At 42.3% G+C, this 17,701-nt stretch overlaps 1 protein-coding gene across 9 annotated transcripts in view; it reads left to right on the top strand.

Moving 5' to 3' along the window:
• The window catches only part of LOC122548836 (vacuolar protein sorting-associated protein 13B-like), a 968,370-nt gene that overhangs the window by 182,397 nt on the left and 768,272 nt on the right, over window positions 1-17,701 (top strand). For all 9 annotated transcript variants that reach the window (XM_043687672.1, XM_043687667.1, XM_043687669.1 and 6 more), the window contains exons 14-15: window positions 413-582; window positions 5,463-5,657. In XM_043687672.1, coding sequence (XP_043543607.1) covers window positions 413-582; window positions 5,463-5,657 — 365 coding nt within the window. The remainder of the gene's footprint in view (window positions 1-412; window positions 583-5,462; window positions 5,658-17,701) is intronic.

Below are 17,701 nucleotides of genomic sequence, written 5' to 3' on the forward strand. Positions count from 1 at the left end.
GGCCTATCACCCTCACCTTGACCTCCTTCCACCTATCTCATTTCCAACGCCCCTCCCCCAAGTCCCTCCTCCCTACCTTTTATCTTAGCCTGCTGGACACACTTTCCTCATTCCTGAAGAAGGGCTTATGCCCGAAACATCGATTCTCCTGTTCCCTGAATGCTGCCTGACCTGCTGTGCTGTTCCAGCAACACATTTTCAGCTCTGATCTCCAGCATCTGTAGACCTCACTCTCTCCTCGTTATATAACAGACACAAATGTAAGATGCTAATCTATTACTATTCCAATAGTCATGTCTCATTAAGTTTGTTATCATTCTGTCAATATTGTGTTTGCTTTCCAAACTACCTCCAGTTCTTCTAATAGTAACAATTATATTTAAGCTGACATTATTCCTTTGAAATCTTTCAGAAACTGTGGATGAGAAGAGAACAATGCCAAGCCAAGAAGAATTGGCTGCTTTAGAAGAGTATATTCCAACAAGATTAACTTGTATAACTGTTTTAAAAACAACAATTACAATTACTCTTGCTGAATTCAACCTGCTGGACAACCTACTTCCAATAATTTTAGGTGAAAAGGTAAAAAGCCATTTACATAAATTAATAAATCTATGTAGAAAGGAAAAGGATTTCTTTTAGATATGACATTTCAATTGGATTTCTTCAGATTGTTTGCCAATTAGGGACAACTTTAATTGTCCTTTTTTACATTTTTTAACTACCTCTACATTTGTAGTAGTATAAAATTAGTATAATTTTATACAATTATATAAAATGTTAGTATAAAATTAAAATAGTGACTTTGGAAAGGCCTGTGACAGAGCACAGCCTTCTGTGGGCAACAAGGTTGATCATGTTACTGCTGGGTTCTGGAATGGACTAAACTGCTGCAGATAATGAAAGTTGATAGTGTATGAACATTAGGAATATATGAACATTGGAGATAGGCATGGGTATAGATAATTTGGCCCCTTGTGTCAATTAGCTCAGGACTGAATTTTTTTACCTCAACCATTTTCTTGCACCATCCTTGTATCCTTTGGTGTCTTTGGTATGGAGAAGCCGTTGATCCCTATCTTCAACATGCTCAGTGACTGTTCTCCCATAGCCTTCTGCATTCATTAATTAGAACAATTCATTACCTGAGTGAAGAAATTCTCCTCATCTCAGTCCTAAATAGTCTATGATTCTGTTCCTTGACATTCCTGATGAAGGGCTTATGCCTGAAACACCAGCTCTCCTGCTCCTTGGATGCTGCCTGACCTGCTGTGCTTTTTCAGCAATACACTTTTCGATTCTGTTCTCAAGGAGAGCCAGGGAAAATATCCTCTTTAGGCAAGCAAGAAGTTTGGAAATTTCAGTGATATCATATTGCATTCTTCTAAACTATTAGAGAATACATTTCCAGTCACCAACTATTACCTCATATGTTAAAGGGAGTAATCTAGTGAAACTTTGTTATATTTCCTCTTTGCCAAGTATATCCTTCTTTAAGTAAGGAGACCAGAACTACACATAGTATTCCAGGTGTGGTCTCACTAGGGCTCTACAGTTGTAGCAAGACACTTTTAGTTCTGTGCTGAACTCCTCTTGCACAAAAGGCCAACGTACCATTTCCTTCCTAACTTGTCCGACCTGCAAATTAACTTTTCGTGTCCAACAATCCATTTAGCTGTCGATTCTCACTCACTCACCATTTAAGGAAGGCTCAGCATTTGTGTTTACCCTACCAAAGTGAATAATTTCACATTTTTTGTACCATGTTCCATCTATTTTCTTGCCCACTAATTAACTCTACAATTCCCCCAAAGTGCTTTGTTTCCTCCTCACAACTCTCATTCCATCTAGTTTTGTGTTTTCAGTATATTTGAAAATATTACATTTGTTTGTCATGTCTAAATCATTATGTTGAGTGTGGATAACTTGGGTCCAATCTAAGAATGATCCATTTATTCCTATTCTGTTTTCTGTTCATTGATAAATCCTCAATCCAGGTCAATATATTGCCTGTAAAACCATGAGCTCTAGTTTTGTTTAATAACTTCTTCTATGGGAATTTATCAAAAGCCTTCTGGAATCCAAATACTCCTCATCCGTTTGGCCTCCGTTTGGTGCCTCCTAATTGTGCACTCAGAAAATTCCAACAGGTTTTTTATACACAATTTCCCTTTTCTAAATCCATGTCCACACTTGGTGAGCAAACTTTATTTTCCAAGTGATCAGAATCACATTCTTTTTCATAGATTCTAGCATTTTTCCACTGCTGATGCCAGGCTAATATGTCTTTATCATAGAATCATAGAATTCCTGCATTGAGCCTGCTCTGATCCTCCGAAGAGCAAGGCACTAAGACCCTGCCTCCTGCCCTATCCCCGTAATCCTGCATTTACTATGGTCATTTCACCTAGCCTGCAATCTTTGGATTGTGGAAGGAAGCCGGAGCACCAGTAGAAACCCATGTGGGGAGAATGTGCAAAATCCACACAGACAGTCACCCAAGGCTGGAGTTGAATCTCGGTCCCTAACGCTGACAGGCAGTAGTGCTAACCACTGTGCCACCCATTCCCTGTTTTCTCCCTCCCTACTTAAATTAAATAATGGGTATATTTGCTACCTTCCAATATGCAGGAACCATTTCTGAATCCCTGGAATTTTGGAAGGTGACCGCCAACCAGATCTTTCCTCTACAGGCACCTCTATCAACACTCAGGAATGCAGCTAATCAGGTCCAGGCCATTTATCAAGATGCAATTCCATTACTTTCTCCAGTATTACTTTTTTTTTGAACAAATACTAATTTATTTCAGTTCTTCATTCTTGCTAGTCTGTTCTTTTACATTCCTAGGAGGTTTTTTTTGTAGGTTCCTCCATGAAGGTGGGTGCAAACGTATTTGCTTAGTTTATCTGCCGTTTCCTTATTTCATAATCTCCTTTCTGTGCCTGTAATGGGCCAACATTTGTCTTGTGTAATCTTTTCCCTTTCATATATTGTACCTATAGAAAATTTTACAGCCATTTTTTACTGTTTCCTAGTGGTTTACATATTACCTTCCATTTTCTCCTGCCTTCTCAGTTGTTTTAGTCGTCCTTTTTTGATTTCTAAACTGCTCCAATTCCCAGTTTTATTACTTTGGTAAATTCATAAGTAGTATTAGATCAAAGGAATTCTTGTTAGCCATGGATAGATTGCTTTGTCCTTTTGGTTTTTGTGCCTCAAAGGAGTGTATATTTTGTTTTCAAGCGTGCATTAATTCTTTAAAACTAGATTTTAGTTATCTACCATGATACGTTTTAATGTGGTTTCTCAATATATTACAGCCAACTTGCCTCTCATACCTTTGTAGTTTTCTTTTTTAGATTTAAGCCACTAGTTTTGAACTGAACTGTATCACTTTGAAACAAAATGGATTGGATTTTCAGAGGTGTGGCAGTCTCATTGCCACTTGGACCGATCTTTTTTTATGAAATAAGGGAGCTCCATGTTTCTGACGGCTCCTTAAGAAGTGCGGAGCCATGCTTCCATTCTGTCAGTTCTTTTATAGTGCAGTACTGTTGGAGGTAGGCCAACTGTGTCCCTTTAACAGCATTTAATTGCCATATGCTGAAATGTCATGGTCCTGAGTGTTGATTTGATAGCTGCTGTCAGATTGTAAGTACATAAGGTAAATGCAATAGAACATGGAACAGTACAGCACAGAACAGGCCCTTCAGCCCACGATGTTGTGCCGACCACTGATCCTCATGTATGCATCCTCCCATTTCTGTGACCATATGCACGTCCAGTGGTCTCTTAAATGTCCCCAATGACCTTGCTTCCACAACTGCTGCTGGCAACGCATTCCATGCTCTCTCAACTCTCTGTGTAAAGAACCCGCCTCTGACATCCCCTCTATACTTTCCTCCAACCAGTTTAAAACTATGACCCCTCGTGTCATTTCTGTCCTGGGAAATAGTCTCTGGCTATTGACTCTATCTATGCCTCTCATTATCTTGTATACCTCAATTAGGTCCCCTCTCCTCCTCCTTTTCTCCAATGAAAAAAGTCCGAGCTCAGTCAACCTCTCTTTGTAAGATAACCCCTCCAGTCGAGGCAGCATCCTGGTAAACCTCCTGTGAATCCTCTCCAAAGCATCCACATCTTTCCTATAATAGGGCGACCAGAACTGGATGCAGTATTCCAAGTGTGGTCTAACCAAAGTTTTATAGACAAGATCTCACTGCTCTTAAACTCAATCCCCCTGTTAATGAAAGCCAAAACACCATATGCTTTCTTAACAACCCTGTCTACTTGGGTGGCCATTGTAAGGGATCTATGTACCTGCACACCAAGATCCCTCTGTTCCTCGACACTGCAAGAATCCTATCCTTAATCCTGTACTCAGCTTTCAAAGACGACCTTCCAAAATGCATCACCTCGCATTTATCCAGGTAGAACTCCATCTGCCACCTCTCAGCCCATCTCTGCATCCTGTCAATGTCCCGCTACAGCCTACAACTGTCCCGCTGCAGCCTACAATGTTAGAGTGCCATGTGCGGGGCGAGGGGGGATGTACGTAGGGTGCTCTAGGGCAAGTGGTAGGGTGCCATGGTAGCATGCCAGGTGAGTAGTGATATCGTACTAGGTTAGTAGGGTATCAAATGGGAAGAGGGTTAGGATTCCAAGGGTAGGATATTAGATGAGTCTGGTTTGGGAACCAGCTGGGTAAATGCCAGCTGGACAGGGTGCCAGGTTAAAGGTGGAAGTGGAGCCAGGTACATGATGCAGCATTTAGGGTGCTTGGGAGAAATTGGGTCTGGTGGGATTAGGGAGTGAGTGTGTTCTGTCTGGGGCAGTCATGTCCAATGAGGAGGGAGGGGTGTCATGATGGTTCCAGTGTGATGGTTGATTTGGGGAGGGGTCTTGATTTGCATATTGTAGACTTCATTTTGTCTACACGGGAAGTGTTTCATTGCTTAACTGTGAAGACATGCAGCAAACTGCTGTCTTTGCTGCAAGTGCACTTCCTCTGACAGGCATCAACAGGAGCTTTGTAAAATGATTATTTAGCTAATTTAGGAATACAGAGACCAGTTTCACATAGAATTACATAATATGTTCGGTAAAGAAACAGACCAACTGATTTGTAAAGGGGCTAACGCTTCATGTGAACATCCTCCCACCCTCTGTATAATCCTATCAGCATATCTCCCATCAGCTTTCCCACTTGTGTTTGTGGCAATGAGCTCCATATTCGAATGACTCTCCAAGTCAAGAAATTTCTCCTGACTTTCTTACTGGCTCCCATCTTCTTATTTGTTATTTTCATATTTATGGTCCCTAACTTTGGACTAAATCACAAGGACCTTACTGCTTCGTGGGCTGATGATCAGCTTAAGCAGGACTGCATATAATCTCTCATGGTCTGCATGTGTCACTATTTGAAATATTATCTTAAAAAAAAATTATTTTGTTCTTCTAGAACTCCATGTCTTATGTAAGTGCACCACATTTTCATCCATTGCGACCTCTACCTGCCTTGAGAATACAAGTGGACAAGGGCAGTTTGGAACATTCTGTGCCAATGTATGCTGGGCAACTTGTACCTGCTGTCAGCAGCCTTAATCAACCATCTGATAACTTGCTGCACAACTGCTATGCACACTGTTATGTTAAGGTAAGGTATTATACAGCATTTTTCTCAAATTCATTCAGTTTCGCGGTGCTTACTTTCATGATTAGATTAGGTGAGGGCAGGAATAGGAGGATAGGGCAGATGAATGCATGGCTGAGGAGCTGGTGTATGGGAGAAGGATTCACATTTTTGGATCATTGGAATCTCTTTTGGGATAGAAGTGACCTGTCCAAGAAGGGTGGATTGCACCTAAATTTGAAGGGGACTAATACACTGGCAGGGAAATTTGCTAGAACTGCTTGGGAGGATTTAAACTAGTAAGGTGGGACCCAGGGAGATAGTGAGGAAAGAGATCAATCTGAGACGGGTACAGTTGAGAACAGACCTGAGTCAAACAGTCAAAGCAGGCAGGGACAAGGGAGGACAAATAAATTAAACTGCATTTATTTCAATGCAAGGGGCCTAACAGGGAAGGCAGATTAACTCAGGGCATGGTTAGGAACATGGGACTGGGATATCATAGCAATTATGGAAACATGGCTCAGGAATGGGCAGGACTGGCAGCTGAATGTTCCAGGATACAAATGCTACAGGAAGGATAGAAAGGGAGGCAAGAGAGGAGGGGGAGTGGCATTTTTGATAAGGGATAGCATTACGGCTATGCTGAGGGAGGATATTCCTGGAAATACATCGAGGGAAGTTATTCCTGGAAATACATCCAGGGAAGTTATTTGGGTGGAACTGAGAAATAAGAAAGGGATGATCACCTTATTGGAAAAGGATAGACCAGATCTAAAAGTTGAAGTTCTAACTTGGAGAAAGGCCAATTTTGACGGTATTAGGCAAGAACTTTTGAAAGCTGATTAGAGGCAGATGTTCGCAGGTAAAGGGATGGCTGGAAAATAGGAAGCCATCAGAAATGAGATAACAAGAATCCAGAGAAAGCATATTCCTGTCAGGGTGAAAGGGAAGGCTTGTAGGTATAGGGACTGCTGGATGACTAAAGAAATTGAGGGTTTGGTTAAGAAAAAGAAGGAAGCATATGTCAGGTATAGACAGGATAGATCTAGTGAATCCTGAGAAGAGTATAAAGAAAGAAGGAATATACTTGAGAGAAATCAGGAGGGCAAAAAGGGGACATGAGATAGCTTTGGCAAATAGAATTAAGGAGAATCCAAAGTGTTTTTACAAATATATTAAGGACAAAAGGGTAACTAGGGAGAGAATAGGGCCCCTCAAAGATTAGCAAGGTGGCCTTTGTGTGGAGCCACAGAAAATGGGGGAGATACTAAATGAATATTTTGCATCAGTATTTATTATGGAAGATATAGACTGTAGGGAAATAGATGGTGACACCTTGCAAAATGTCCAGATTACAGAGGAGGAAGTGCTGGATGTCTTGAAATTGTTAAAGGTGGATAAATCCCCAGGACCTGATCAGGTGTATCCGAGAATGCTGTGGAAAGCTAGAGAAGTGATTGCTGGGCCTCTTGTTGAGGTATTTGTATCATCGATAGTCACAGGTGAGGTGTCAGAAGACTGGAGGTTGGCAAATGTGGTGCCACTGTTTAAGGAGGGTGGTAAGGACAAGCCAGGGAACTATAGACCGGTGAGCCTGACCTCGGTGGTGGGCAAGTTGTTGGAGGTACATCCTGAGGGACAGGATGCACATGTATTTGGAAAGGGAAAGAACTGATTCGGGCTAGTCAACATGGCTTTATGGGTGGGAAATCATGTCTCACAAACTTGATTGAGTTTTTTGAAGAAGTAACAAAGAAGATTGAGGGCAGAGCAGTAGATGTGATCTATATTTAGATTACATTACAGTGTGGAAACAGGCCCTTCGGCCCAACAAGTCCACACCGACCCGCCAAAGCGCAAGCCACCCATATCCCTACATTTACCCCTTACCTAACACTACGGGCAATTTAGCATGGCCAATTCACCTTACCTGCACATCTTTGTGACTGTGGGAGGAAACCGGAGCACCTGGAGGAAACCCACACAGACACGGGGACAACGAGCAAACTCCACACAGTCAGTCGCCTGAGGCGGGAAATGAACCCGGGTTTCCGGCGCTGTGAGGCAGCAGTGCTAGCCACTGTGCCACCGTGCCGCCCACATATGGACTTTAGTAAGGCGTTCTACAAGGTTCTACCAGGACAGAACCCCACTGGTCCTCACCTACCACCCCACCAACCTCCATGTACAGTGTATCATCTGCCGTCATTTCTGCCACCTCCAAACGGAACCCACCACCCGGGATATATTCCCTCCCCCTCCCCGAACTGCGTTCCGAAAAGACCACTCCCTCTGTGACTCCCTCGTCAGGTCCACACCCCCCCACCAACCCAATCTCCACTCCCGCCACCTTCCCCTGCAATCGCAAGAAATGCAAAACTTACGCCCACACCTCCTCCCTTACTTCCCTCCAAGGCCCCAAGAGATACTTCCATATCCGTCACAAATTCACCTGCACCTCCACACACATCATTTATTGCATCCGCTGCACCCGATGTGGCCTCCTCTATATTGGGGAGACAGGCCGCCTACTTGTGGAACGTTTCAGAGAACACCTCTGGGACACCTGGACCAACCAACCCAATCACCCCGTGGCTCAACACTTCAACTTCCCCTCCCACTCCACCAAGGATATGTAGGTCCTTGGACTCTTCCATCGCCAGACCATGGCAACACGACGGTTGGAGGAAGAGCGCCTCATCTTCTGCCTGGGAACCCTCCAACCACAAGGGATGAACTCCGATTTCTCCAGTTTCCTCATTTCCCCTTTCCCCACCTTGTCTCAGTTCAAATCTCTCGGCACCGCCTTTCTAACCTGCAATCTTCTTCCTGACCTCTCCGCCCCCACCCCACTCCGGCCTATCACCCTCACCTTGACCTCCTTCCACCTATCGCATTTCCAACGCCCCTCCCCAAGTCCCTCCTCCCTACCTTTTATCTTGGCCCACTGGACACACTTTCCTCATTCCTTAAGAAGGGCTCATGCCCGAAACGTCGATTCTCCTGTTCCTTGGATGCTGCCTGAACTGCTGCGCTTTTCCAGCAACACATTTTCAGTTCTACAAGGTTCCCCATAGGAGACTGATTAGCAAGGTTAGATCTCATGGAATACAGGGAGAACTAGCCATTTGGATACAGAACTGGCTCAAAGGTAGAAGACAGAGGGTGGTTGTGGAAGATTGTTGTTCAGACTGGAGGCCTGTGATCAGTGGAGTGCCACAAGAATCGGTGCTGGGCCCTCTACTTGTTGTCATTTACATAAATGATTTGGATGTGAGCAAAAGAGGTACAGTTAGTAAATTTTCAGATGACACCAAAATTGGAGGTGTAGTAGACAGCGAAGAGGGTTACAACAGGATTACAACAGGATTACAACAGGATCTGGACCAGATGGGCCAATGGGCTGAGAAGTGGCAGATGGAGTTTAATTCCGATAAATGCAAGGTGCTGCATTTTGGGAAAGCAAATCTTAGCATTCAGAAAAGATTTACAAAGATGTGAGCTATAGGGAGAGGCTGAACAGGCTGGGGCTGTATTCCCTGGAACGTCGGAGGCTGAGGGGTGACCTTATAGAAGTTTGCAAAATTATGAGGGGCATGGATAGGATAAATAGACAAAGTCTTTTCCCTGGGGTGGGAGAGTCCAGAACTAGAGGGCATAGGTTTAGGGTGAGAGGGGAAAGATATAAAAGAGACCTAAGGGGCAACTTTTTCGCGCAGAGGGTGGTACGTGTATGGAATGAGCTGCCAGAGGATGTGGTAGAGGCTGGTACAATTTCAACATTTAAGAGGCATTTGGAAGGGTATAAGAATAGGAAGGGTTTGGAGGGATATGGGGCAGGTGCTGGCAGGTGGAACTAGATTAGGTTGGGATATCTGGTCGGCATGGACGGGTTGGACCAAAGGGTCTGTTTCCATGCTGTTCATCTCTTTTCCTCTATTAGATTACGTACAATACAGAAACGGGCCCTTTGGCCCAACACGTCCACACTGACCCTCCGAATAGCAACCCACCCAGAACCATTCCCCTACATGTACCCCATCACCTAACACTACAGACAATTTACAATGGCCAGTTCACTTAACCTGCACATCTTTGGACTGTGGGTGGAAACCGGAGCACCTGCAGGAAACCCACGCAGACATGGGGAGAATGTGCAAACTCCACACAGACAGTTGCACGAGGCGGGAATTGAACCCGGGCCTCTGGCGCTGTGAGGCAACAGTGCTAACCGATGCAAATCCATTTTTTCTGAGTGCTTTCAGATAAAGAGTTAAAGCTATTGGCTTTAGCTGTGTGTTATACTGTAACATTTGGTTAAAAATGGAACTTTTTTGCAGAAGCATGGAATGTTTACCGCACAGCAGGATTCTATTTGGCCTGTTAGTTCTGTGCCGGAGTTATTCCTGTTCCCTGCCTTTTCCCCAAAGCCAAGCAAACCTTTTCTCTTTAGACTGTTTAGAAAGTAATTGAAATGGTACTGAGATCTTCTAACTTATGAAGAGGGAGTACAAAAACAAGGAAGTCATAGAGGACCTCTAAAAGACTGAATTGGCCTCAGCTGGAGAGCTGTGCCCAATTTTGGGTACCACACTCTGAAAGGATGTGAAGACATGATGAACTATGCAGAAACAAAATGCAAAAGTTATGACAGTATAGAAGGAGGCCATTTGGCCTGTCGTGTCTGCACTGCCTCATTAAATGAGGATCATTGCCTCAAGGTAATCTCCTGCTTTTTACCTATTTCCTTGCACATTTTTCTCTTCCTCCATTATTTCTTTTAATTAGTTCATAGGATGTGGACATTGTTGGCTAGGTCAGCATTTATTACCATCCTAATTACTCCAGGTACTGATGAGTTTCCTTCTTGAATCTCTAAAGTGCATGGGGGTAATTACATCCATAGTGTCTTTAAGAAGGGACTTCCAGGGTTTGGACCCAGCAACAGTGCAGGAATTGTGGTCAAGTTCCAAGTCAAGCTTGGCTTGGAAAGGAATTTAACTGTGGTGGTGCACCCATGCAAAATAAATTCTCCTAATCTCTGCCTTAAATGGGCGACCCCTGATTTTTTAAATGAAAGTTCTTATTTCTCCTGCACGAGGGCACTTCATCTCCATATTTACCCTGTGAGGACACCTCAGGATCTTAAATGTTTCAATCAAGTTGCCTCTTCTCTTCTAAACTGCAGAGGATGCAAGCCCCTCATAAGCTATACATTTCCAGCTATTAATTTAGTGAACCTTCTCTGCACTGCTCCCAAACATTTATATCCTTTCTTGTATAAAGAGACTAATACTGTAGACTATATTCTAAATGTAGTCTCATAATTTCCTGTATAGCTGAAACATAACCTACTTACTTTTATTTTCAATTCCCCTTGCAATAAAGGATACTATTCCATTAGCTTCTCAAACTATTTGCTGTAATTACCTCTTGCATTCTATGCGCTGGGGCAGCCAGTTCCCTTTGCATCTCAGAGCTCTGAAATCTTTCACTCTTTAGATAATATGATTCATGTTTATCCTTCCTACCAAATGGACGATTCCACACATTCCCATGTTTCGCTTAATTTGCTAAATCTTCATCCACTTTTTAAAGCTATCTATATCCCTTTGAAGCATCTGATGCCTTCACAGTTTAATTTTCTATCTCTTTTTTTGTCCTCAGCAAATTTAACAATCATGCTTTAATCCAAGTCACTTACATAAATTGTGAAAATTGGGTTCCCAACATTGATCCCTGTGGCATACTACTTATGACACGGTGGGCCTGCACGGTGGCTCACTGCTTAGCACTGCTGCCTCACAGCGCTAGGGACCCGGGTTCAATACCCGCCTCGGGCAACTGTCTGTGTGGAGTTTGCACATTCTCCTCATGTCTGCGTGGGTTTCCTCCGGTTTCCTTCCACAGTCCAAAGATGTGCTAAAATTGCCCATAGTGTTAGGTGCCCCATAGTGTTAGGTGCATTAGTCAGAGGGAAATGGGTCTGGGTGGCTTGCTCTTCGGAGGATCGGTGTGGACTTGTTGGGCCGAAAGGCCTGTTTCCACACTGTAGGGAATCTAATCTAATCTAATCATACAAATCTTATACCTACTCTCCTTAACTAACCAATCTTCTATTCATGCCAGTACATTACCCCATAAATATTGAGATTTTATTTTCTCAAATAATCTTTATATACACCTTGTCAAAAGCATTCTGGTAGTCTGACTGCAATCCATCCATAGTTCCATTTATTCTTAAATAAAAACGCTTTACTGTAGTCCCAAGTGATCTTAGGACTGTTAGGGGGAGAGATAATTAGTGGTGAGTTTACCCTGAGGGTCACTGTGCCTCAGGTGAGGGATGAGATTAAGAGGACAGGACCTTCATGGTAACCTCAGCTCGTGTGGGAATTCAGAGAACAAGAGACTGAATCCCATGATGGAAGATGGTGAAAAATGAATTTAATAAAAATTGGGAATAGAAATCTAGCCTGGTGGCACCTCGTAACCCTATGTCAATTGTCATCAAAACTCATCTGTTTCCCTCATGCCTTTGAAGGAAAGGGATCTGCCATCCTTACCTGGTCTGGCTTACAGATGGCTTCAGATTCACAGCAATGTGGTTGATTCTTAACTGTGCTCTGAGCAATTGGGAATGGGCAATAAATGCTGGCCTGTCTACCAACGCTTCCATCCCATGAGTAAATATATAAAAGCTCTGGCACCTGGCCGTCAACACAGCCTTCTGAACTCTTGCAACTCGCTGCAGCGAACAGTAAATCCTCTCACTGTATTGTTTCCTACAACCACTACATTCCTTTTGTTTGCTCCCATTGGAATGGCTTCCTATATCTCGATGCCGTAGCCAGGTAGCTCATCTGTCCAGCAGCCCTTACTCTTTTCAAAGCAAACTGAAAGAACTTGAAAGCTGTTTGACAATGTCAAGACTGAGTTTCCTATATTCCTGATGTCTCTGCATGCTTACCTGCTTCACTTTTCCCCGATCACTAACCAAATCGGAAGACCAGTCAGTGTGAAAGATAAGGCTGAAACTTTTGCAATAATCTTTAACCAGAAGTGCTGAGTAGATGATCTATTTTGATATCAAGAAACAGTTGGAGGCACTGGATACTGCAAAGGCTTTGGGCCCTGAAAACATTCCAGCAACAATATTGAGGACTTGTCACACCCCTAGCCTGGCTGTCCAGTACAGCTGCAAGATCTGTCCGACAGTGCGGAAAATTACCCGGGTATGTCCTATACGCAAAATACAGGACAAATCCAAACTGGGCAATTCCTGCCCCATCAGTCTACTCTCGATCATCAGGAATGTGATAGAAGGTGTCATTAACAGTATAATCAAAGCAGCACCTGCTCAGTGATACCTAGTTTGGGTTCCACCAGGGCCACTCAGCTCTGACCTCATTACAGTCTTGGTTCAAAAAAGGGCAAGAGAGCTAAATTCCAGAGGTGAGGTGAGAGTGACAGCCGTTGACATCAAGGCTGCATTCAACGGTATGTGGCATCAAAAAGCCTCAGCAAAGTGGGAGTCAGTGGGAATCGGGGCAAATACTCCGTTGGTTGGAGTCATATCTGGCACATAGGAAAATGGTTCTGGATGTTGGCGATCAGTCATCTCAGCTCCAGTATAACCCTGCAGGAGTTTAAGGTAGTTTTCTGAGCCCAGCCATCTTCAGCTGCTTCATTAATGATCTTCCTTCATCATGATGTCAGAAGTGGGGATGTTTGCTAACAATTGCACAATATTCAACACCATTATGACTCAGATACTGAAGCAGTCCCATGTTCAAATGCAACAAAATCTGTTCAATATCCAGGCTTGGGCTGACAAGTGGCAAGAAAGTCACAAAACCAGGCAATGGTCACCTCCAATAAGAGACAATCTGATCACCATCCCATGATATTGAATGATGTTATCACCACTGAATCTGCCACTATTAACATCCTGGGGCTTATCATTGACCAGAAACTCAACTGGACTCGCAATATAAATACAGTGGCTACAAGAACAGGTCAGAGGCTAGGAACAGTGAAGTGAGTTACTGGATTAGTGGTGCTGGAAGAGCACAGCAGTTCAGGCAGCATCCAAGGAGCAGTAAAATCGATGTTTCTAGCTTTATTCCTGATGAAGGGCTTTTGCCCGAAACGTCGATTTTACTGCTCCTTGGATTCTGCCTGAACTGCTGTGCTCTTCCAGCACCACTAATCCAGAATCTGGTTTCCAGCATCTGCAGTCATTGTTTTTACCGGAGTGAGTTACTCACCACCTGACTCGCCAAAGCCTGTCCACTATCTACAAGGCATAAATCAGGACTGTGATGGAAATCTCCCCACTTGCCTGGATGGGTGCAGCTCCAACAACATAATACTGTCCAAGTCAAAGCTTCTGACTCAATTGGCACCACATCCACAAGTTTCCAGTCCCTCCACTCAGTAACAGCAGTGAGTATTATGTACAAGATTGACTTCATAATTCGCAAGAGATCCTTAGACAGCACCTTCCAAACCCATGACCACTTCGATCTAGAAGCACAAGGGCAGATAAATGGGAACACCACTGACAAAGTATCCCTCCTAACCATACACTATCCTGATTTGGAAATATATCACCATTACGCTGGGTAAAAATCCTAGATCTTCCTGCAGGGCATGGACTACAGCAATTCCAGAAAGCAGCTCGCTACCATCTTCTCAAGGGCAACAAGGGACAGGCAGTAAATGCTGGTCAGCGACACCAGTGTCCCTTGAGAGAATAGAGAAAAACCTATCCAAAAGAATGTGACTGAAATAAGGTGTCCAGGTAACTTTCCTCATTCTTGGTGTGTCGTTGCCCCTATAGTTTGGCCTTAAGGTTGTAAACTCAGAGCCAGAGATGCTCAAAGTGCAAACAGATGTAAATGGATCGCATCAGCATCCAAGAGAAGAATTGTGTTCTATAACTTCAACATCTCACCTGCTCTGCTATCTTTATTGTGTCTTAATGAAGTAATAATTACATAATTTGATTTAATCTAATAAATTCCTTCTTCTCGCTACCATCTTGTGTACTAAATTAAATATTAGAATCTGGTAAAATTTACCACTTATGATTGAGATAAATATTAAATGAATTTCTGTTTCTTCCATTCTTACAGAACTTGTTAAAAATTATAATTGAGATGATTATAATTTTATAAAAATAAAATAATTTCTTTCAGCATTTTGTACACAGTACCTAACAGCAGTTAATCACTAACAAATCAATCCTCAACTTTCCTGTGACACTATTTAATTTTCTTTAAACAAATCAGCATGTTTATACCCCTCCAATGTGTTCTCACACAGGTCTGCCTTTCTTCCAGAAGGCAATTGTTGCACCTTTTAAAATTTTCTTCAGGGTTTCACCTTACCGTCCCTTACAGTACTACACAACTCAGTAATAAAACAGACCTTGACCAATTCAAGTAAAACATTGAAGCACAAGCTATTGATAGTTGGATAAAATGTTACCGAAGGACGACTTCTCTCATTTTACCTAGACACCTCTGTCCTAGGATCTTGTTCCTTTTCTAGGATTTTGGATCTACTTTTAGTGACAAAGGCTGTTTTGTATCTGTGATTATTTGTATGTGCTACAGAGTGAAGCACAGAGAACTTGTTCTGATTCCAAGTTTCACACCCTGCACTGCTTTGAACCAATTTTCTGTTTGCTTATGTTTATGCTCACTTTTTCTTGGTGCTCTGCCAACAGTCTTTTTGCTTGTTTGATATGGAAAAGAGAGGAAATTGTATAATAGTCTCTTTTGACCTCATGTCAGTATTCAGTCTATGTTCTGACAGACACGTTTGACTATAGTGAGGTATTTTAGGAAGAAACAAAGAAAAGTCCCCCTTGGGGGGACTTACTACAAAAATGACTTTGTTGGGGGTTTTGGGCGTGGACAGTAGCCTTTATTATAAGAAAAACAAAGAACTCCAGATGTTGGAAATCTGAGAGAACCTCCAGACATTTCTGGAGAAATGGCAGTATGTGTGGAGAGAAAGCAGAGTTAACATTTCAGGTTCAGTGACTCTTCTTTAGAGCTTCAAGTACTTGGCTTTGTTGGAACACTTGGATACAGTAGTATAATTGCATCATATGCATTACCTGTATTTTGTAATAATGACAAATTATTTGGCTCATTTTCTCTGAGCATGAAGGAAATGCCTTTGTCTCCTGGTTTTTCCTCCAATTGTTTTGACCTTATGCTTATGTTTTGAAAGTGGTAATTCATACAGTGGGTTTGTGAAACAGGTGTTACTGCAATGAGCAACTTGTCATTCCCTGTTTTAGTGGTTATTGCTGTCCATGCTCCACGAGTAAAGTATAGTAAAAGGAGTTGCTTTTTCCAGACTCCAAATTCTTGGCTTTACAAATGGCAGTCGAGAGTACAATAGCAAGAAAGTAATTCTAAACATTTATGAATTGCTTCTTCATCTCCAACTTGGGTTGGTTGGTCTCCTCCCATTTGAAAATGATTATCGGCATTCAGTGAATAAATCCATTACAAATGGTTGTCTTCAAATGGCCTGTTTATTGGTTGTGGTTGAGAGGGTTAATTCTTAATTGGCAGGTTCTGCCACAAGTATTTCGTGTTAAACCAACAAATATCGTTGTGGGTTGATTTTGTTGTTGCTGCCTGTAGGCTGACCATGGTAGCCTACCACCACACTAGGTCAGATATTGTGCCCTTCAATGCATCAAGAAAAGCTGGAGCATTGTGTATAGTTTTGGGCATCACCCTTTCAAAAAATAGTCAAGATCTTGGAGTGCAGAGGAATGAGGGAGGAGGGATTTCAGTATGTAGAGAGTTATTCTTGAAACAACTCTAAGGCCGATATCCTATCACCAAGTCACCCTTTATTCATAACACATGACACTGACCCAGCTAGTTCAGAGCTGCTCCTAGACTGAGCAGAACCCTTAAACACCTGTTTTCATCTGTCAGCCAGGACTTTCTGATTGGACCAGGTTAACAGCCCCAGTCAGGGAACTCATACTGTATAAGATCCACCTGGTTGACCTCATTCTCGTTACCACAGTTCTCTTTTCAATTTTAACATTTAATACAGGTATTGAAGGTCATAAAGGGTTCAGATAGATAAATATGGAGAAACATTTTCCAGTGCTATAAAGGTCTATAACCGCTCTGATTTTAGGCAAGAGACCAGAGATAAGGTGAGGCATATTTATTTTATGCAGTTAGTTTTTATGGTCGGCGATGCATTTCCTGAAAGTGTCGTGAAAGCCATGTAAAAGTGAACTTTCAAAAGGGCATTGAGTAAGTACTTGCAGCGAAATAATTTTCAGGGTTACGGAGAAAGGGTAAGGCGTGTTGGGTTAAATGGTCTCTGTGCTTTCATGTTTTATAAACCTTTGAAATTTGCAATTGTTACTTTTCTAAGTTTTCAAAGAATAATTTCAGTTAGCCTTTATGTACAATGTTGTTTTTGATGTATATGTTATTAGTTTTTTTAACTTGAATAATTCAGTGGGGATTCTGATGCTAGATTTGCCAAACCTGCAGTTTTCATTGTACACGTGCAAGCAATTGCATTTTTGAGTTAGAGCCCAATGGGAATTGTGACCAAGTTTCAGGAAATACTTGAAAGTGGGTTTTTTATGTTTGTTTTCCAACTTTTCTTTCTGTGTCACAAAGGTATCAGATGTGATAAGTATACTAGCAAATTGCCCATTTAATGTTCTATCCTTTTAACCTAAAAGGTTTGACTAAAAGCTAAATTGTTACTGTATAGGATTAAGGAAGGTAATTATAATTTCAATCCTTTAGCTGTCGACTTCCCAATTACTGTCAATTATTTTGAGATTAAAAACTTTATCCTACTTAAATCTTCAAATTATTGCATCATAGTTTAAACACATTTTGACCAGATACTTCCACAAATAGTTATTCATGGAAAGTGAGCACTTTTGCTGCTCTTGTTTTGAATTTGAGGAGAGGGAAGTACTCCATGTTCACTGAGACATGTGCATCTTTCATTGGGTGTGGGAATGATCCAGATTGGAATGTGTTTCTATT

Source organism: Chiloscyllium plagiosum, chromosome 4 (genome assembly GCF_004010195.1).
Source record: "Chiloscyllium plagiosum isolate BGI_BamShark_2017 chromosome 4, ASM401019v2, whole genome shotgun sequence".
Lineage (NCBI taxonomy): Eukaryota > Metazoa > Chordata > Chondrichthyes > Orectolobiformes > Hemiscylliidae > Chiloscyllium > Chiloscyllium plagiosum.